The following is a 22,043-nucleotide window of genomic DNA, read 5'->3' as shown; positions in this document are numbered from 1 at the left end:
TCAGCCCCAAAACATCACTAAAACTTCAAATAATTTTTTTTTTAAATCACATTTTTAAAATAACTATAAATTACATAAAATAACTATTTTAAACAATAATTAACATTTTTGAAAAAATTAATTACAGTTTCTAACGGGGCTAAAAATAAACTTACCTTTCTTTAAAGTATTTAAAAATAATAAACCTGTGGAAAAAATGTTTTAGTTTAACTTAATTCACCATTTACCTTGTTAAAAGCAGGCCTTGCGACTGCTTTTTACAAGCGTAGCTCCTGGAGACTTATCTCCCGGAGAAACCTGCAAAAATAACGGAAGTTCCAGGCGTACGTGCTGCCTCTCCAGCGCACGCGTGCGACCTGTGAACCCCTTCCTTTAAGGGAACGGAAGTTCCGGTTTCTCGCGCATGCGCAGTGCATGCACGAAACTGGCACTTTTGTTGGGCCTACGCGTGAGTACCCAGCGGGTACTCACCCGTGGGGACCCGAAGTTCGACCCGAAACGTCAACTCAAATTTCTCTCCACGGATGTTGCCTGACCTGCTGAGTTTTTCCAGCATTTTCTGTTGTTATTTCTGGCCCATTATGTCTAAGAAATGTCTCCAGTCAATCTGCCGAAGATTGTGATTGAAAGTGACTGAACAGGTTAAAAAAAAAATTACTTGAACAGTATCTTCACCTCGCCAATACAAAATTAAGTTTAAATCTCTTTACTTTACCATACTCCTTTCAAAACATAACTGTCCGCAGATCCACTTGAGGCTCATTCTTGTGTTACAACATTTCCTGTCCAAAAGGATCAGCAGACAACCTGCTCTTAGACTGTATCAATGCGTTTGTTGAATCAGGCACTAGAAAATGAATGAGACCATCATATATTGATTGTCTCTGATTTGTCTTTTCTTCCACCCTCTGGTAAAGTAACCTGACTGCACTTAGTGCCTCCAGCAAAAACCATGAATTCACCTTGTCGACCTGCACATCAGTGAGCAAACAAGGTGCATTGCCAGGGCTTCAAAGTTCCATTCAATATAAGATCTGCAGTGTGTATGTGAGGTCATCCATGCAGTCTTTAGCAACCTAGGCTCTCCATTTTTTAATTAACCATTTATTTACCTTTCTTGGTTTCAGGACATTTCAACTTTGTTATTTCTATATGAGTAAAATAAAGCTGCACCTGCAGTGTGAATATACCCCTGACATCACCTGAAAAGTCATCCAATGATTCAGAAATATTGCTGCTGGACAGCACAGGGGTAGATTGCCCCTCCACAGAGTGAATGAGTAATAAAGTTTTGGATGCATGCACTATTGCGTTGCCAACCTTAGCCATGGTGTGGTGACGAGATGATGAGCAAAGCCTGGCAAATCCTTATGGAAGTGGGGGATGGGAGGAGGAAGAGAATTTCCACTGGATGTTCTTGTTCACCATTTTGGAGTTAGCCAAGAGAAATATCAGGGAAAACAACCTTCTCTGGCCCCGAAGATGCTGGAGATGCAGGGCCTGGTAGGGACCAGCAATGGGAAGAAAGGGTGTGTGCCTATTAGGAGAGCACATACTCCCCAATAACGAGGATATTTTAATGTCAGTCAGACTTTCAGCAAGACATCACTACATGCCAATGTATTCAACAACTCAACATTTCACGGTCATCGATGCCATCCTCCTGTTTATAAGCATTGAAGATTTTAATCAAAATATGTTGACAAATGTCAACTTTCTGGGACTCTTTGCATATTATCTGACATAAGGCGTTTACATGAAGGATGGCAACTGTGTCAATGCTAACAACTTTACAATGATGCTAATGATGTCAAAGTATATCGAAGAACCCACTAGTGCTATCAATTAAAGTGAAACAGCGTTCCCTTTTGGATAATTCCAACATAAGTTGACACTGTGTAAACCCAGCTGACATTTTCCTTCTGCCGAAGTACATATTGAAGTATTAGTAGGGAATGATAAAGCACTGCCGAAGTATGCTTAAGTATTAGGGACTTAGACCCTTCCCCCTCCAGAATGATCTCACACCACTGTTTGTTCAACATACAGTACAATGCTATATATTTTGACAGGAGAAGCTTCAAAGTATAAAACTGTCATATAAATAGTCTCATTATTTGATTTGTAAAGCAATAATCCTTGCTGTCTGTGTGAGTGACGTATATGTGACTCCCGCAATACATAGACAACTACCTGCAGCAAAGCACACAACAAACTGCTTAGGAATACTTCCAAGTCTCACGCATTTCACTTGTGGCATGTTTTCAAAAGATTCATACTTTCCACGGGTGTTTTCCCGATACCTGATGCCACAAACAAAGCTTCTTTTTCCAGGGTTGGAAGTTTGTGGGCAACCATGTTCAAATTGTGGAATGATTGGGTGAACCAGAGCTGAATCATTGGTTTCCTAAATTCTTAGAAGGAGTAACGTGCAGCGAAATTGGTTGGAATTCCAAGATTTTGCTCACTTAAGGAAACTATACATCCAAATAATGGATAGCTTCCATTCATGTAATATATTCCCTGGTTAGGTACATAATAGGGTTGAGTGATATTAATTATGACCTCATAAATGTCCCTGTTCAGCAGCATTGTGACACTTCTATTCTTTTCAGTCTCTATTTTCTGGCAGCCCAGACTGAGATTGATGAATTAAGTGCCGAAACCAGGACAGTTTTGTGCTGTGGACTCGTGTCCATCGGGAACTGGATTGAGACTTGGTTTAGATTGGCTTGATGTTACAGCTTTCTTAATGTGGTCACCATTGACTCCATTGCCAGATCAGAATGACAATGAATTCCTAAACTTGCTTATAAGAGTGAGCTTCAAAGAAATCTCATATAGAAAATGATGATTTAGTCAGTAAAATGCACGCCAGCATGCTATAAGCTGTAAAAATTAATTTCTCCACAGGGCTGAATATTTCTGCTTCAAAAGTCAATATATATGCAGGCACATACAGTAATAGCTCCTTTATTGCAATAATGCATGAATTATTTAAACAACATGACCTTTTTATCATGTATCCTTTGAAAGAAACACATTGAAGATGTAAATTTGAAGCTTATTATTATGCAAATATATTCATTGTTAACAATTAGCAATTAAACCTGCAGTGTCTACAAAGAGCAGAGCCAAAATTAGCAACTTAATTTATCATTACAAAATTAAAACGTACACAAAATTTTTAAATGGCCATCATAATATTTCTACTACTTTTTTGTGTTGTATGCAAAACCTCATACTAAACCGGGACCACCTTAGTACAGTAAATTTCTGTTAAGTCTTGTTTAAGATGAATCTGTAGTCACTTGTCAAAATGGTAGCTAATATGTCGTCAACTTAAAATATGAATGTGTTCCACACCAAATTTCCAAGGGCCTTCACTTTATACAGCATTTTTATCCATTCCTTCTTCAATTTACATTCCTCAGTACTATCTTGCCATCAGTACCACTCCACAGCTGTCCGCCCATAGGCAATCTTTTGTTGGGCAAGATTGAGTTTAACAGTTTTTAATGTTCTCTCACTTGCCCCACCTTCACACATACACGTACACATGCAAAAACACATACACAGTATTCCGTCTGCTAACTTGACCACAAAGTGACAAATTTCACACAGTAAACTGAGCTACGGTTGAGCGTCAGTCAAGGATGACAATCAAGTGCAAACCCTCTGCATTTAGAGTCCAACAATCTGTCGCTAAACATATCAGTCATTTCTAGTATAGTGAAGTAATTTATATTCAAATTAACTGTTAGCAGTATAGTCACTTGCAAGTGACTACTTCTTAAATGACTATATGAGAATGGAAAATTTAATAAAATTTCCATCTACAAATCTGTACCTAATCCCAAATGAAAAATGGCCTCCATAGTGATGACTTTAAAACAGCATTATCAAATATCATAGTCTTCTTTTCACGCAATTATTAATGTTGCACTTCAAATTTAAATTTAAATTAAATTCACAACTGATACATTTCATGGATAAACTTCAATTGCTCTAAAATATGATTTCTTTTGCCTATTTTCAAAAGTTTATTTCAAGCTGTGCTAAACCTAAAAGCCTGCAGCTTTTGCAGTTCCCAATAGTGACACCTACAGACAGCTGGTCTTATTACAATACTGAAATGACTAGTAAAAGAAGTGCAACTGCATTTAAAGTTACATCCCCTCAAAATAGTTAGTTTATTTCAAAATCCTCATTCAATGCATTTTAACTTCCAAAAGAGTATTTCCAATATTTACATATTTTGAATTAATGCAAACTACAAGATTTTTGAAAGTTCTATAAATATAAGGTTTGTATCTCAGTGCTGAAAGTTGATGCAGTCTGTTCACAATAAGGGAATCATAGTGAGCAAAATGCTCTCGTCTATTTTACGGATGCTATAAACATTAATCTAATGAGTGTAGAAGGCACAAGGAATAGTGGTTTTGGAAGCAATAAGTCATCCATCGCATATCTTTGGAATTCTTTGAGGACATGACTACGTTAGAGGATAAGGGCTATTCAGTGGGCATAATTAATCAGAAAAAACTTTAGCGAAACTTCGAAAGAAAATCAAGGTTCACAGAATAAATGGCATGTTAACTGACAGTGAAGCGCCTTTGGACATTTTGCTACATTAAAGGTGCTATATAAATGCAAGTTGTTGTTGTTATTGTTGTTTTTATTGAAAGTGGACTTTACAATACCAAAACAGAAAACTTGTATTTTATAAGACACTTTACTACATCTCTCACAAAACATTTCACCAACAATGCACTACAATTACTGTAGTTCGGTCGGCAAACACAGCAGCCATTTTGTACGCAGTAAAGTTCTGTAAACACCAATAAGATGGATGACCAGATAATGTGGGGGTTTTTTCAGTGGTGATGGCAAACTTTGCTGTGGCCAGTTGATATTGATAGCACTCAACGGGATCTGAACAAATGATGTGGATGGGCTAATAACTGGAACGTAACTGTGAAGCAAGCCACAGTGGCACAGGAAGCGTGAACACAAAGGGCAGGATTTTCATTGGGCCGTGGAGTCGGGATTGGAGGTGTGTGGGGGTTTTAAATCCTGAAATCGGGGGTCTCGACCCCATCCCGCCTCCATGCCAGTTTCAAAGGAGGCGGGTACCCGCCCTGCACTGGGACCCGCCTCCCCGAGGCGGGAAGGGGATTAGTGCCAATTAACTGCCTGTTAACAGGTAGTTAACAGGCAGTTTTTAGCCTAATCCCTATTTTCATTGTTGAAATGTGGGATTCCCGACGGCTCCAAACCACACCAAGATAGTGAGGCGGGCCGTCGGGATGAAGGGCTTGGAGGGGTCGAGATGTCCGGTGTTCAGGTGAGTGATGGGTGCATGAGTGCAGAGGTAAGTGTGTTTGGTCTGTGTAAAGTGTTTAAAGAAGTTCTACTAACCTTTACTTACCTTTACAGCCTTCCTTCCTTCAGGTCTCGGGAGTCCCTCATCTCACCAGCACAGAAAGCAGAATGGCTGCCAGCTGTCAAAATCTGCAGCCTCTGCTTTCTGTTCCGGGGAGATCTCTAATCATCCTGAGAGAAAGGAATTAACCTGGAGTACAGATTGTCAGTGTTTGACAGCTTCAAACAGCTGTGAAACGCTGATATTTCATCTGTCAAAAGGTCTTGACAGATGAAATTTCAATCTGTGATGTCACCTGTTGCTGGATGGCCCTTAATTGGCCTGCTGAGCCCACTGGGCGGGCTCAACAAGGTCAATCAAGTCAAAAAGTTGTAGTCCCGCCTCCTACCTGCCTCCTCAATGAAAATCCAGCCCAAAGTGTCAACTGGCAAAAGTGGAAAAGGAAGATGCTTATCATTGTCATGATTGACATTTGTCCCTCTATTTTTCCCAAGTTTTCAAATACTTTAAAACATATCACTGGACCATGCAAAATAAAAATATCTAAGTAATTATATTGATGTAAGACACTGAAGAACATGAAATTAACTACCAAAGTTTCACAAATATTGCCAGCTGGAAGTTTGAAATCCACTTTTTTTGTGATGGGAGACCCCCAAGCCTGCTCCATTCAGAAATGTAGCCATCAGTTGATGCCTGCTGCTCTATGTTTCCCTATTTACACATGAAGATTCAAACACAACCAATGAATCCTTTCACACCATTTTCTATAACTCATAATTACCTATTCACACATACTGAAGTTATAGTTATCTTTACCAACACAGGAGGATGCAACTCCTTCACCTGCTTAACTAAATACTTCATCGATTGTCACAAATATGTAAAGCTACATTACAACCCCAGAATTTCCAATGGGATGCATCCTACTGAATTAGATGAATAACGGCTGGCTCCAACCTTCTTTAAAGGCAGCAACACAATCAATTGGTTCTCTTATGAAGGTCAATAGTTTGAATGTATCATAAACATTCAAACTTTGGGTGTGGGGGAGGGGAGCCAGAAGAGCTGTATGTCATTTTCCTGCTAATGAATCCATGCAAAAGTGATGCAATGATATATTTTGATGAAATTTAAGTCACGGTGTTGTGTGTTTATAAACAAAACAAAAAAGCTTGCTCTTCCCCCAATGGCTCAGCAAGTTCATCCAGTGAATAACTGAACTATGCAACAACAACAACCACCTGTATTTATATAGCGCCTTTAACATAGTAAAATGACCCAAGGCACTTCATAAGAGTATTATAAAACAAAAAAATTGACATCAACCGACATAAGGAGCTATTAGGGCAGATAGGTTATAAGGAGCATCTTAAAGGAGGAAAGAGAGGTAGAAAGGCAGAGAGGTTTAGGGAGGGAATTCCAGAGCTTTGGGCCTTGGCAGCTGAAGGTACAGCCGCCAATGGTGGAGTGATTAAAATCGGGGATGCTCAAGAGGCCAGAATTAGAGGAGCGCAGATATCTCGGAGAGTTGTGGGGCTGGAGAAGATTACAGAGATAGGGAGGGGCGAGGCCATGGAGGGATTTGAAAACAAGGATGAGAATTTTAAAATTGAGGCGTTGCTTAACCCGGAAGACCTCAAAAGTCCCAGGTTCAAGCTTGGGATGGCGTTAGGATTGTGAAAACTGTGCAATAGTCTGCTGAGTTAGCTGATCTTGGTTAAGGCACAGTAGGAGCACGGCAAATGACCTTGATTATCTGGGTTATGGAGGGGAATATTGGCTGTGGTTCCTGCTACTGATCGCAATCCAGTGATCCCTACAGGAAGTGATCGTGTGGATGGCAGGTGAGGATCAATTTCATTTGTGATGCCTCTGTGCTCGAGTAGCTTGCCAACACCCATTGTCAAGGCTCACGGATGAATAATGGACAATTCGGTGAGGGATCAGAGAGCACCAGATGTCCTTGGAACCATGTCCCAGAAAAGAGTCAACATCTTCAAGAGAGGTGGGGAGGAGAGAAAAGAGAGGGAAAAAAAACCTGCTCAGCATTTTTTATGAGGACTCTGCCCCTTTAAAGGAGCACTGTATTCTACTAAACTGTCACACTCCTAAACATTGCAAAGAGATAGAGCTGTGCACTTTGCATTTTTCAGTCTCCTTGTTACCATGCATTATGCTTTAAAAATGCAAGTTAGATGCAGCCTAGAAATAGGCTGTGTGTGTGTAACTTCATGATGTTCCATCAGGGGCAGTTTAAATAAAATATCTGCTCCCAGGCTGCCTCTAGCTAGTAATTTTGAAGTATAAAATATGGTAGCAAGTGGTGACTGAGAGACAAAGATAAGTATGCAGATGTCTCCCTTTATAACATTCAGGAGTACATATCAATATAATAGTATATACTTCTACTTTAACTCGTCCTATAATTGCATAAACCACTTATTTACATAGCAAGCTCAGACCTTTAGTGTGCTCTGTGTAACCCTGCCATTAGTTTCTCGGGTTTTGAGAGGTGCTTACAGCCTATCTGTTTAGCATTTATATGTTCTGTCTGTGTGCTTAATCTTTATCCATAGCACAGTAATTAATGCTTTTCAATGGCAATGCTTTTTTCTAATTTAACTTATGTTAGCTAAATTATATAGAGGTGAGTGATTATTGCTGCTATTAATCTCAATCACAAAGATGATGATATACAGATGAACAGTGGCATTTATTATGCATACCCCACAAAGTGATCATCCACGTATAGGTGTATCCCCTTCCTCAACTGGTATTACTAGACTAGGGTTAAACTAGGCTCATAATCATCCACTTGTGTGAACTTGCTGAACTCTATAGAATTACATGACAATACAACATTGCATGACAAAAACTTACATTTATTAGTGCCTTTAACATAGAACAAAACATGCCACAGTATTTACATAGAAGATAGCACAGGCATGAGGAAAAATAGGGAGATATCAGGAGGGGGTCATCAAAGAGGTAGGTTTTCATGAGGGTCTTAAATGAAGAGAGGAAGGTGGAGAAGCAAAGGGGTTTAGAGAGGGAATTTCAGAGAATGGCACCTAAGTGGTTGAAGGCATTGTCGTCAATGGTGAGGTAAAGGGAGTGGGGGTGCACAAGAGGCTGGAGTCAGGAACGGAGAGTTTGGGGACGGGGGCGTTGTAAATCCAGGGGAAGTTACAGAACCAGGGAAGAGTAAGGCTGGTGAAGGGAGTTAAACACAAAGCCTAAATTTGAGGTGGAAGACTTGGAGTTAATGTAGGTCAGTGAGGAGGTGGTGAGGGTGGGGTGGGGGGGGGGGGGCGGTGCGCGATGGGTGAGCAAGTCCTTGTGCAGGATAAGATATGGGCAGCAAAAATTTGATCAGTATGTAATTAAACATTTGCACTTCTTGTATATTCTCATAAAAGGATGGGGGAGGAGTTGTTAGCATTTTCTGTTTTTATTTCAAATGTCCAGCATCCGCAGTATTTTGTAGTAGTAACACGTGCGTGTTTGTGATGGTTCACACTTGTACAATTATTGCCAGCTGCAGGTTTGTGCAGAGAAGAACAGCAACAATCTCATTATGTAGTGCTTTTAGCATTATAAAAAAGGACCAAGGCACTTCACAGAAGAAGGGTGTGGAAACTGGCATTGAGATAGAAACAAGTGCCCAAAAGATTGGTCAAAGAGTTGAGATTTGAGGAAATTTGTAAATGAGTCGAAGAAGTTTAGCCAGGGAATTAGAAATGATAGGACACAGGGATTTGAAAGCCCTGTCACCGATGGGGAGTTAAAGTAAGGGGAGAAGTACGAGGCCAGAATCAGATTAACAGAGTGTTCGGAGGAATATATGACTGGAGAAAGTTTGCAGACATAGAATGAGGAGAGATCATGGATATATTTAAAGAGCATAAGGATTTAAAATTTACTGCATTCGGAGAGTGGGGAGCCTACGTAGGTCGGTGAGGACAAGGTGATAGATAAGCAAGACTTAGTGCATGACAGGATACATGCAGCAGAGTTTTGGAAAAGTTGGAGTTTATGGAAGGTGGAGGATGGGAAACCAGCAAAGAGAGCATTAGCGGGGACACAGGCGATGTTGCAGAGGTTAGAGTAGACAGTTTCAGTGATGGAGCTAAGGTCGGAAATTAAGCTCAGCATTAAACAGGATACCAAGGTTGCAAACAGTCTCATTCAACCTGAAACATTGGCCAGACAGAGGAATGGAACCAATGGCAAGGGAGAGGAGTGTATGGGACTGAAGACGATGGCTTCAGTTTTTCCAATGTTCTACTGGAGGAAGTCATGATTCATCCAGGACTGGAATTCAGACAAGTGAATGGTGGTGGACCATTAAACAACTAACAGGAGGAGGAGGCCCCATGAATATCCCCATCCTCAATGATGGTGGAGCTCAGCACGTGAGTGTAAAAGACAAGGCTGAAGCGTTTGCAACCATCTTCAACCAGAAGTGCCAAGTGGATGATCCATATCGGCCTCCTCCTGAGGTCCCCACCATCACAGAAGCCAGTCTTCAGCCAATTCAATTCACTCCACATGATATCAAGAAACGGCTGAGCACACTGGATACAGCAAAGGCTATGGGCCCCGACAGAATCCCGGCTATCGTGCTGAAGACTTGTGCTCCAGAACTAGCCGTGCCTCTAGCCAAGCTGTTCCAGTACAGCTACAACACTGGCATCTATCCAACAATGTGGAAAACTGCCCAGGTATGTCCGGTCCACAAAAAGCAGGACAAATCCAGCCTGGCCAATTACCACCCCATCAGTCTACTCTCAATCATCAGCAAAGTGATGGAAAGTGTCATCGACAGTGCTATCAAGCAGCACTTACTCACCAATAACCTGCTCACTGATGCCCAGTTTGGGTTCCACCAAGACCACTCGGCTCCCAACCTCATTACAGCCTTGGTCCAAACATGGACAAAGGAGCTGAATTCCAGAGGTGAGGTGAGAGTGACTGCCCTTGACATCAAGGCAGCATTTGACCGAGTGTGGCATCAAGGAGCCCTAGTAAAACTGAAGTCAACGGGAATCGGGGGGAAAACACTCCACTGGCTGGAGTCATACCTAGCACAAAGGAAGATGGTTGTGTTGATTGAAGGTCAGCCATCACAGCCACAGGACATTGTGGCAGGAGTTCCTCAGGGCAGTGTCCTAGGCCCAACCATCTTCAGCTGCTTCATTAATGACCTTCCCTCCAACATATGATCAGAAATGGGGATGTTCGCTGATGACTGCACAGTGTTCAGCGCCATTCACAACTCCTCAGATAATGAAGCAGTCCATGCCCGCATGCAACAAGACCTGGATGACGTTCAGGCTTGGGCTGATAAGTGGCAGGTAACATTCGCGCCACAGAAGTGCCAGGCAATGACTATCTCCAATAAGCAAGTGTCTAACCACCTCCCCTTGACATTCAATGGTATTACCATCGCCGAATCCCCCACCATCAACATCCTGGGGGTCACCATTGACCAGAAACCTAACTGGACCAGCCACATAAATACTGTGGCAACAAGAGCAGGTCAGAGGTTAGGTATTCTGTGGCGAGTGTCTCATCTCCTGACTCCCCAAAGCCTTTCCACCATCTACAAGGCACAAGGCACAAGGCTTGGCCTGAACACTTCCCTCTGCAACTGGACCCTGGACTTCCTAACAAACAGACCCCAGTCTGTCAAATTAGGTAACCACACCTCCCCCCCCCGACCCTGAACACGGGGGCCCCACAAGGATGTGTGCTGAGCCCCCTCCTCTACTCCCTCTTCACCCACGACTGTGTGGCTGTTAATGGTTCCAACACCATCATCAAGTTTGCAGATGACACCACGGTAGTAGGCCAGATCACCAACAACGATGAGTCAGCCTACAGGGAGGAGGTCCAGCATCTTGTGAAGTGGTGCGCTGACAACAACCTGGCCCTTAACACCAAGAAAACAAAGGAAATAATCGTGGACTTCAGGAAGTCCAAAGGCGGAAGTCACACCCCCATCCACATCAATGGGGCGGAGGTGGAAAGGGTGGCCAGCTTTAAGTTCCTCGGAGTCCACATCACGGAAGACCTCTCCTGGTCCCTCAACACCTCCTCTCTGGTGAAGAAGGCCCAGCAGCGCCTATATTTCTTGAGGAGGCTGAAGGGATGTAATCTGTCACCCCCGATCCTCTCTAACTTCTACCGCTGCACTATAGAGAGCATCCTGACAAACTGTATCACGGTATGGTACGGCAGCTGTAGCTCCCATGACCGGAAAGCCCTGCAGCGGGTAGTCAAAACTGCCCAACGCATTACCGGCACCCGGCTACCGACCATAGAACATATATATCAGAAACGCTGCCTACGGAGGGCACGGTCCATCATCAAAGACCCTACCCACCCCAGCCACAGTCTGTTCGCCCTCCTACCATCTGGAAGACGCTACAGATGCATTCGCACCCGTACGACCAGATTTAGGAACAGCTTCTTTCCCAGGGCTGTCATCCTACTGAACTCCACAAATAAACACTAAAGCCTGCACATCTGCCGATGCACTTTATTATGGTCATATTTATGCTAATATATATGTACAAATGTATGTTGAAATGTTTAAGTGTCCTAATCCAAATTGTACACTCTCGGGAGCTGCAAGCCTACATTTCGTTGTACTGCACTTGTGCACTAACAATGACAATAAAAGTTGATTTGATTTTGATTTGATTTGATAAGGAGTGTGATGGAATATTCTCCACTTGCCTGGATGAGTACAGCTCCAACAACACTCAAGAAGCTTGACACCATCCAGGACAAAGCAGCTTGCTTGATTGGAACCCCATCCACCAACTTAAACATTCACTCCCTCCACCACCGGCGTACTGTGGCTGCAGTGTGTACCATCTACAAGATGCACTGCAGCAACTCGCCAAGGCTTCTTCGGCAGCACCTCCCAAACCCGCAACCTCTTCCACCTAGAAGGACAAGGGCAGTAGGTGCATGGGAACACCACCACCTCCAAGTTCCCCTCTAAGTCACACACCATCCTGACTTAGAAATATATCACCGATCCTTCATCATCGTTGGGTCAAAATCCTGGAACTCCCTCCCTAATATGCCTGTGGGAGTACCTTCACCACACGGACTGCAGCGGTTCAAGAAGGCAACTCACCACCTCCTTCTCAATGGCAATCATGGATGGGCAATAAATGCTGGCCTTGCCAGCGACGCCCACATCCCATAAACACATTTTAAAAAAGCCGTCTGACAGCACAGAGTTAGTCAAGGAGTTGAGAAGGTGCTGGAGAAGTAGAGCTCGGTTTTATCAGCATATATGTGGAGGCTGATGATGTCACGAAGGGGCAACATGTAGATGAGGAAGAGGAGAGGGCCAAGGATAGATTCTTAGAAAACTCCAGAGGTGACAATATGGGGAATAGGAAGAGAAGACAGCACTCAATCATACTTGCACAGTTCCCTGTAGCCATGATAATGAAGCAGAATAATTTATCTGATTTTGGCCAATGCTTTTGGGTTGAACTAAGTGGAGGAGTGATTGTGCATGCTTGTCCCCTGCAAAGTCAAATCAATTCTGCCGATCTGGAGTCATAGTGCAAATGTGGGGGCATGATTGCCTTTAACTAGCTCCTTCAGTTCACCCTAGGTCTGAATGGCTTACTGTTGCTGTTGCTTGTGTTATGCATGGATGTTGGAGTGAGGGAGGAAAGAAGGCGGGTTGAGAAGGCAAGCAAATAATATGGTATTGAAAAAGCTATAATTTTACTTGTTATCGATTGAGGAGTCTTTTCTTTCATCAGAATGCGCAGAATTCACCATTTTGGTGAAACAAAGATTTTCTAAGGAAGCATGCCACTGAACACCTCTAAATTAGCAAGAGCTCCCTAGACAACTATGCTTCAGCACTCACAGAGTAGAGCCTTTTTCAGTAAAGTCTGTGTACGGTCCTGTTTGCTTCAGCCATGTGAGATCTTTATGACCTCAAGCTGCATCCCATGTATATCAGAATTGTTCTCAACATAATGATATGGATTTATTCTTCTTTCATGCAGGCAATTTGGATAACAAAGTCTTACGTATATGATTTTTATATTATTTAGCTATTCCATGCAACTTATGATGAACATATTGAAAACCACATCTACTCAGCATCGTTATGAACTGTGTCACATCAATAAACAGTATCAAAGGAAGGACAGCTCAGCAGACAGGCTGCAAAAATGGAGAAAACCAAGTTGGAATAAAGAAAAAAAGGAGGCGACTTATATTCAATTCCACAGTGACTACTTCAACCCTGATTATCTCATTAAATAAGGTGTTAATACTTCTCTTCAATCTGCAATCTGTATAATTTCATTTGAAATACTATCTCTCCCAGCAGCTTTACTGTTTCTCATTTCACTTATTACATTATCCACTATTTTTTATCTCCCCAAAGATCCCAGTCTTTAACTACTTGTGCTTAGCCTGTTATTGCCTGGTTCCCTCATTAGCACTTCCAAGTTAATATTAATACAGTGTGAACATTTCTTGTTACATTGAGCAATGCTCTGATTAGACAGTAGGGCGAGAAAACTGCTATTGGCTTGAGTCTTCCACTAAATCTGCACAGGTGTACAGGTCTCACAAAGAGAACAAATAAAGATGCCTGCCACACTTTTTCTTGGTAATAGATGTGTGAAAACCTGGTCATCCCGATCAGATAGTTTCAGAACTGAATTCTTGTTTCCCGCCAGGCGTTTCAAAAGCTATGTCTAGGAATTAAGGCCTCTGAACTCAATGTTATTTTTTCTGCTGGCATGAATTGGTATGCAAAACACAATTCTGTGCATCATGGCATGAAATATATATTCTAATTGGTTAGAGTACTGTGCATTTTCACACTGCCAAATTAATATTAATTCTTTAATTTAAATCTGCTGGTAGTGTGTATCAGCTTGGCTCAGAGGTAGCACTCTTGCCTCTGGGTCAGAAGGTTGTGGGCTGGAGCATCACACTGGGAGTTTAAAGTCAATCTAAATACTGAGGGATTACTGCATTATTGGAGATACGGTCCTTTACATTGTAGGGGAAATGCCCTAATAATTGCCTTAAATTTGTCCTCAAAATTGTGTCAGTAGTCAGACTGAATGCTAGGAAAGGAAAGACCTTGAAAACTTATATACAAATAAAACATTCCTTACTTGGGATAGAAGATAAGCCATCAAGACCAAAGGTCCATATACGGCTCATTAAGCAGGACATAAAGATGTCCTGACTTTTCTGGACCTGTGTACGACCCCTTTGTTAGCAAAGACCTGAGAAGCTAAGGTGTAAATGAGTCACCTGACATGCCTAGATGCTGGTGTTTTATTGGTTTGGAGGCCATCAAGGTTACCAACAAGGCTGTGTGAGGTGGTTAGCACCAGAAGGGCTGAACTCTTCTAACACATGTCACTCAGATTGGTCAATAGAACTGAGAAGATTTCTTTGGAAATGAAGGATATATAAGATAGTGTTTTAACACTAAAATTCAATCCTCCATTCTCACTCTTTAGTTTTCAGTCCTTAGTTTTAGTTTAGTTCTAGTTTCTTGAGAAGTTCTTGTAGTAGTCTTTGTATTAGAAGTTCTTTATCTAGTAGGAGGGTGTCTCTGTAAAATTGAAAACTGCATTTCTAGCACAGAGAGAGAAAAGTTACAGCAGGGTAAATTGTATGGCTATACTAGCAGATACAGGCAAATATAAGTATGTCACTTAGATGTACAGGTTTCCTGGAGATCAAGAGAGGTGAGATTTAAACCAGCTAGTCCATGTACAGCTACCAGTGTTGAAGTGAATTTACCCAGGAGCAGAGGATCCAGGAAGAATGGATAGCATCTCTACAGAAATTCATCACTTTGATGTCTCAGAAGGCTAAAACCATCCTCACAAAGGAAGGCAATGCAATCAATTCATCCACTCCAGCTCGTAAGGGTGAGCCTGTATAAGTTCCGGAAATATTGTTAACTACAAAGTTGTAGACTTTAATCTAATAAATAGACTGGCTATCTAATGCTATTAACTTGTCAACTGTCTAAGGAATCTAATCCTAAATCAATTTCACCAATTTGTATCAATCTCAGACACTGATCTCAAGTGTAAATTTATAATCAGCAAGCAGTTAATGCTGAATTACTGTGACATAACTAAACAGCCTTTGTAACCTTGTTTATTTATTTTGTCAATTAACCTTATTTAATGATTTGCATGCTCAATGTTTAATTATAAATGCTGTTAACTATGATTCTAAGGTTAATAAACAATTGTTAGTTCATGACTTTGTTGTCTGACTTCTTTGATAACTGGCAAGAAAGGGTTAATTCATACTTGTGCAGATCCTGATGGGAGGTTGGCAGTATAAATTCTAATATTATCTGAACTGATTGATGTAAAACAGTTTGGCGAGCCAAATTTAGGTATCATTAACTCCTAGGCATACACTGGATGGTAAATCCAGATAGATCCTTGACCAGGAGTTCAAGTGGTGGGGAGAGGGGTGGGGGTTAAGGATTCATCTGGTGTCCTTGATGAATGTTCTTGTCAGGGTATTAATCCCAATGTTCTTATGGCATGAAATGTTCGACCATAGTCCCTGCCTGCTTGTTCAGATAGGTGTTAAAGAGCCATGGGTACTAATCAAAGAAGAGCAGGGAGTTCCCCTGATGGTGAGGTATAGAGAGAGGTACAAAATGTTCCAGAATGCAGAAGCAGGCAGTCTTAGTGAAGGATGGGATGTGGGTTTGAAGCTCAGCTCAGAGTCAACTGAGGTTGCACATGGGGGGATTAACCTGAGTGAGTAGGGAGAGGGTATAATTGGGGGGGGAGGTGTGGACTTTCTGATGGGAGCTGAATTGTATCAGAATTATATCTTGGCAGTATGGTGGAAAGGGGCCTTACACTCTGCACCAAGTAGAAAAGCCTCAGTTCCAATCCAATCGTAGAGAGCACAAAACAAAAGTGAGGAAAATGGCTCTTTTCGATCTCCCGCTCTACTCAATTAATGATCCCTGATGCATCACTGTGGTGGGGTATAGAGTGGACCCCAAGTCTGTAATGATACATTAGCCCAAGTATGAGACTTGAGAGATGTTTCCTCTAACATCAGCATGTACTGTATCAATGATAAATTTAAGCAACCTGTTAAATGCAAACTGAAGAAGTCAGTCACTCTGTGAGATGAGTTTACAAGAAGAGGTTGAATCTGGAGTTGTTTAAAACCACAAAAAAGTTAGTTATTATTCCCTTTTTATTTAATACTTGATTATTAGCAACATAAGAAGAACTTAACAAAACAAAAGCAAAATATTGCAGATGCTGAAAATCTGAAATAAAAATAGAAAATGCTGGGAACACTCAGCAATTGTGGAATGAACTTTAAAAAACTGGAGTGAGTCATTTGCTCCATCAAGGCAACTTTATCCAAAGTCCACGTATGATTATCATGTCAGGAACTTCACTCCACCACCATGACCTATTGATCTGCTGCTTTCAGCAGTACTACGTTCCTTCCCCTGCCTCCCCGAAAAAAAATTGAAGGAGTGCTATTAATATTGCTATACTCCTGAATGCCCCTTCTCAACAGGTAGCAATCCAACTTATCTTTAAGTGTCAATTGACCTCCATATTAACTCCCTTCTCTTGGAGTCCATTCCACGTATCCACTATCCTGTGGGAGAAAATAGGATTTTCTAATCTCTAACCTTACTTTTTCTACTGAACTTTATTAATTTTCTACTATTGTCTTCCAATCTATTGCTCATTCTCTGAGGTAACTTGCCTGCTTACTTCAACCTTATCTATACCTTTCATTACTTTAATTTTCATTATGACCCTTAAGGATGATATATAGCATAAAGAAGAACACAGAGGCCCAGAAATTCGGGTCGGAGGCTTCCCGCGGGTACAAGCCTCCGACCTGCACTTACCTTGCGCGCCGGCCGATGAGCTGTGGGCCCCCGTGGAATTGCGATCCTGGGCCTCCTCCAACTGCCGGCGTGCAGTGCTTGCGTATCCCAGGGGCGCAGTTAGTTCGATGCATCCCCTGGGATCACGCGGGCCATGGAGAGCCAATGGTAGCAGGGAATGCATCATTCATAAGTTTGACAGGAAAGGCTGTCAAACCTATAAATATTATAAGCCCCAAAACATCAAATAAATTTTTTTTAAATCACATTTTTAAAATAAACTATAAATCACATGAAATAACTATAGAAACATAGAAGATAGGTGCAGGAGTAGGCCATTCGGCCCCTCTAGCCTGCTCCGCCATTCAATGTGATCATGACTGATCATCCAAGTTCAGTACCCGGTCCCTGCTTTATAGAAACATAACTATTTTAAACAATAATTTAAATTTTTGAAAAAATTAATTACATTTTCTAACGGGGCTAAAAATAAACTTACCTTTCTTTAAAGTATTTAAAAATAATAAACCTGTCGAAAAAATGTTTTAATTTTAATTAATTCACCACTTACCTTGTTAAAAGCAGGCCTTGAAACTGCTTTTTACATGTCTAACTTCTGGAGACTTACCTTCCCGGAGAAACCTGGAAAAAAAAGTAAGTTCAATGCGCACGCGCTGCCTCTCCCGCGCACGCATTCCACCTCTTAACCCCTTCTTTCAGGGGAATGGAAGTGCCGGTTTCCCGCGCATGCGCAGTGCATGCACGAAACCGGCACTTCCATTGGGCTTACGGGTGAGTACCCCATGCGTACTCACCTGTGGAGACCTGAATTTCTGGGCCATTAATATCCCTCCTGACAAGGAAAAAGGAAATCAAAGGAAGTTAGGTCTGGGCCACTTTTATGTATTCCTGCTAACTACTTTAAACCAACATCTAGGAGGAATTTTCAGGGCTTTCAGGAAAGGGTGGTGGAGTGGGACTAATTGGATAGCTCTTTCAAAGAGCCAGAATAAGCATGATGGTCTGAATGGCCTCCTTCTGTGCTGTATGATGCTATTAATTCTCGGAGCAGGTCACTTCCCTGCCCTTGTAGCACATGTGCAATGCTTAAAGATACCAGCAGGGAGAAAATTGGTGACAAAATTAACAGGTTGATTAAACAAAACCTTCTCAAATTTATTTCATAATACCCAACAAAAAGAAAAACTGACGTCAAAGGGATACTACTTCATAACTGGTTATACAAATTTCAGGAAATAAAATCAAATCTGTGTGGATAATGACAGAAAGACGCTTTGTAAAGTCACATTAAGGCCAATCACATTCTGTTGTTTGGAGTGGGAAAAAATAAGTTGCAGAGGTTAGTATGTCTGGACAGAGTTTACCTGCAGTTGTGTCAGCAATTTGTGAATGGGCTGCACACCAAGCTTCTTGCAGCTTAATTTGTAGGATGTGATGATCGCCTCCACTGTAACACTGGCAGCTGAAACACAGAAGAAATTAGATTAACAACTTGGTGGTCCTTTGGTCAAAGTACATACTATGCAGGTAATGTGACAATTGGATGTGGTCTACACCTGTGTTGCAAACACTTTGGATTTATGCCAACAACTGAAAGTGTTCACATTACAAACTGATTCTAGCCTGTATTTATACTGCAGCAACCAGTCTCAGGGGAATCGACCAACCAGTCTCAGTACAATCGATCAACCAGTCTTAATTAAGATTGCTTCCAGTCTGGAAGTACCTGTTTACACTGCCTGACTTGAACTGCTCTTCTTCTGCCCGGGACAAAACTCTGCGCATGTGTAATTACAGCCATGCACAGAGCTCCTCTCCTGAAATGTCAATATGTAGAGAGCATGGGCATTAGCATTTAAATTAACTCCAGATATGTTTTAAAAGAGGTCAGGTGATCAAAGACATCTCCCCGCCACCCCCGCCACCCCCACCCCAAGCACTTTTGAAATCTTGGTTTGATTCTGCACTGGAGTTGTACTGCATTGGGTGTCAAACCCAAGCAGCGTGATATTGCCTCCTCCAGGAAATTTCATACATTAAAATTGCAGTATAAATCCACCCTTAGTTGTTCATGTGACAGACTGGACCGATTCAATTTATTGGTTCTCAGATCTGTTCATCCTGAAGAAATGAGCTGGAGTAACTTGTAGTTGACATTTATTTGGCAATAGGGTGAACTACTTGCAGACATGGTAATACCTACCACCAGAATGGGTTTGTGTCCTCAAAGCAGGTGATAAAGAGGATATAAAATCAGCACAAACAGCAGTAGCCCAGGTACCTTTATTTTATGAACAACGTCTTAAATATTTCTAAAGCATCGTATACAGAGACACCATTTTAAGAGTACCTGAATTCATCAAATTCCATTTTTATCATGATTCTGGAAATTCTAACAGTGTTTTGAACATCGCATTCTGCGACTCTGTACATTTTACATAGGATTACATAGGATATACAGCACAGAAACAGGCCATTCGGCCCAACCAGTCTATGCCGGCATTTATGCTCCACTCGAGCCTTTTTGCCATGACAATAATAACAGCAAACCAGCATCATACTGTATATATTTTGCTAGCTCTTTCAATGAAAATATACTAAAAAGCTGAGTTTAAATACCAAGCATATTGTTAAAAATTGTGATGAAAAAACTCCAAGGTTTTCTAACTTAAAGGCGATCTAATGCACATTTAGTGTAAAATATTTCTCCTGCTCAAAACAAGCAATGAGAGGGCAGCAAAGCTGCATGTTGCCTTACATTGTACATATTTACTATTCCTATTGATTTCAACAGTATTGCAAATCTCTGCTACAGCAGATTACCTCTACAGGCTAATTAGTCCATTACTTTTATAACATACCCTGATTATATTGTTACGTTAACAATCCTATCAAGGGGAGCTATAGTAAACCCCAGCATTGGAGTAATTCCTTTCATTACAGTACATTACATGCTCACAAGGGGACCACAACCTTAATTATACATTTAATTTAGAAATACATTTTATGAGAAAACTGAGATACACCATGTAAATGGAATGATTTGATTGGAAGTTCCCTTTAGTCCATAAATATGATACTGTTTCCTTTCTTTAATAATTCATGACTGTTGCTATCTGGGAACAGCTGTAAACAGGAGCGTTGCGTTTCCATCTTTCTTAAGGAACTTCTGAGTTCGTTTTCAAAGAAAGTTAGAGAAATAGAATTTGCGCAATGTTTCAGACAGCATTCTGTAACCACCAGCAGAATGCTTTGCGGTTTGGGAGTCAAACATGTTTCATGTTATAATTCCATAGTAAATGTTCCATAAAATAGCATAAAATCTGACATGAAAAAAAAATTGAGAGCTAAGCTCCAGTAGTCTTATAACAAAGACAGACTTATAACTGAAAGATTATAATGAGGATGGGAATGGGATGTAATTGGGAATTGCTTTAATTTAGAAATTAATGTACAAATATGCATATTTATCAATTAATACATTGATTTCTGATTTAATTTGAGTGAATTACTAAATTAATAAATACCCAGATTTATAGATGAATAAATTAGGGAAATTGGTTTTTGATTAATTTTCTAAATTATTTAATTTCTGAACTATTTAATGCTGGCTCTGAAATTGCTTCATACACCATAGAACCATAAGACTTTTAAGCGCCAAAGCTGTTCAGCCTTATGTCATGGGTTTCTGCGTCTCAAATCCCTAAGTGCATATCTCTACACACTTCGCAGAATGGAATATTCTTACTGCTCATCAAGGACACCGAGGAAAGTCAACGTTGGAGAATGGAATTTTTTCCACTTTTGGCACAGCGTCAAACTTTCCCTGGCCAGGTACAGCATGGGTTTGATTCAGAGTAAAACTTGCCGTAACCCATGTCATGAATCTTACCATTCATGTAGAAATGACTCATGAGATAACACTGGGCGGCCAGCTGGTGGCGCCGTCCAAGGAAAGTATAAATACTCGGGCGTGGGCCCAGCTTGCCCAGGACGTTTTTGTAACCAGGAACTAGTGATGTAACTAGAATCTCATGGTTGTGAAACAGTTGATTAAAGCCTTGTTTTATACTCAAACCAAGTGCTCAGTAGTTTTCTTACGTCAATTTAATCAACTGTATTGGCTCCACGCTCTGAGTGATTTTGGGAACAGCCAGCTACGACTTCAACTGTAGAAGGGAACTCTGACGTAGTAATCAATCCATCATGGGCAAACTACTCAGACCCGCCCGTCTTGACCTGGGCCCGAATTCACCTACAACAGCTAAGGTATGGAAACACTGGTATCGTACCTTCAGCAACTTCCTTGGGGTGTGTGGTGAAAATGTTCCTGATAAATTAGAGATACTTGCCAATTATGTATCTCCTCATGTGTTTGATTATATAGAAGACTGTGTAGACTGTGACTCCGCTATCTTAATGTTACAGCGACTATATGTTAAGGCTCCAAACAAAATTTTTGCTCGGCATCTACTGGCCACAACTCGACAACAACCTGAGGAATCACTTGACGAATCCCTTCAAAAGCTTTGCAGGCTCAGCAAGGATTGTAATCTTAAAGCTGTCACAGCTGAGCAGTACCAGGAGGAGTTAATTCGTGATTCCTTTATTAACGGGATTGCGTCTCCCTTCATACGCCAGCGTCTGTTGGAGAATAAAACCCTCGAGTTACAGGCTGCCTATGACCAGGCATGTTCTCTGGACTTAGCA

At 41.3% G+C, this 22,043-nt stretch overlaps 1 protein-coding gene across 1 annotated transcript in view; it reads right to left on the bottom strand.

Annotated features, from left to right (window-relative positions):
* LOC147109121 (protein phosphatase 1 regulatory subunit 37) overlaps positions 1 to 22,043 on the bottom strand; it is a 414,327-nt gene that overhangs the window by 363,746 nt on the left and 28,538 nt on the right. The window contains exon 2 of the mRNA XM_086002746.1: positions 18,698 to 18,795. Within this exon, the coding sequence (XP_085858872.1) occupies positions 18,698 to 18,795 (98 nt within the window). The remainder of the gene's footprint in view (positions 1 to 18,697; positions 18,796 to 22,043) is intronic.

Source organism: Somniosus microcephalus, chromosome 12, assembly GCF_052327205.1.
Source record: "Somniosus microcephalus isolate GS21.2 chromosome 12, FLI_Smic_1.0, whole genome shotgun sequence".
In the NCBI taxonomy this organism is placed as follows: Eukaryota; Metazoa; Chordata; class Chondrichthyes; order Squaliformes; family Somniosidae; genus Somniosus; species Somniosus microcephalus.
The sequence above is the reverse complement of the archived record's forward strand: the minus strand, read 5'-3'. Positions and strand labels throughout refer to the sequence as shown.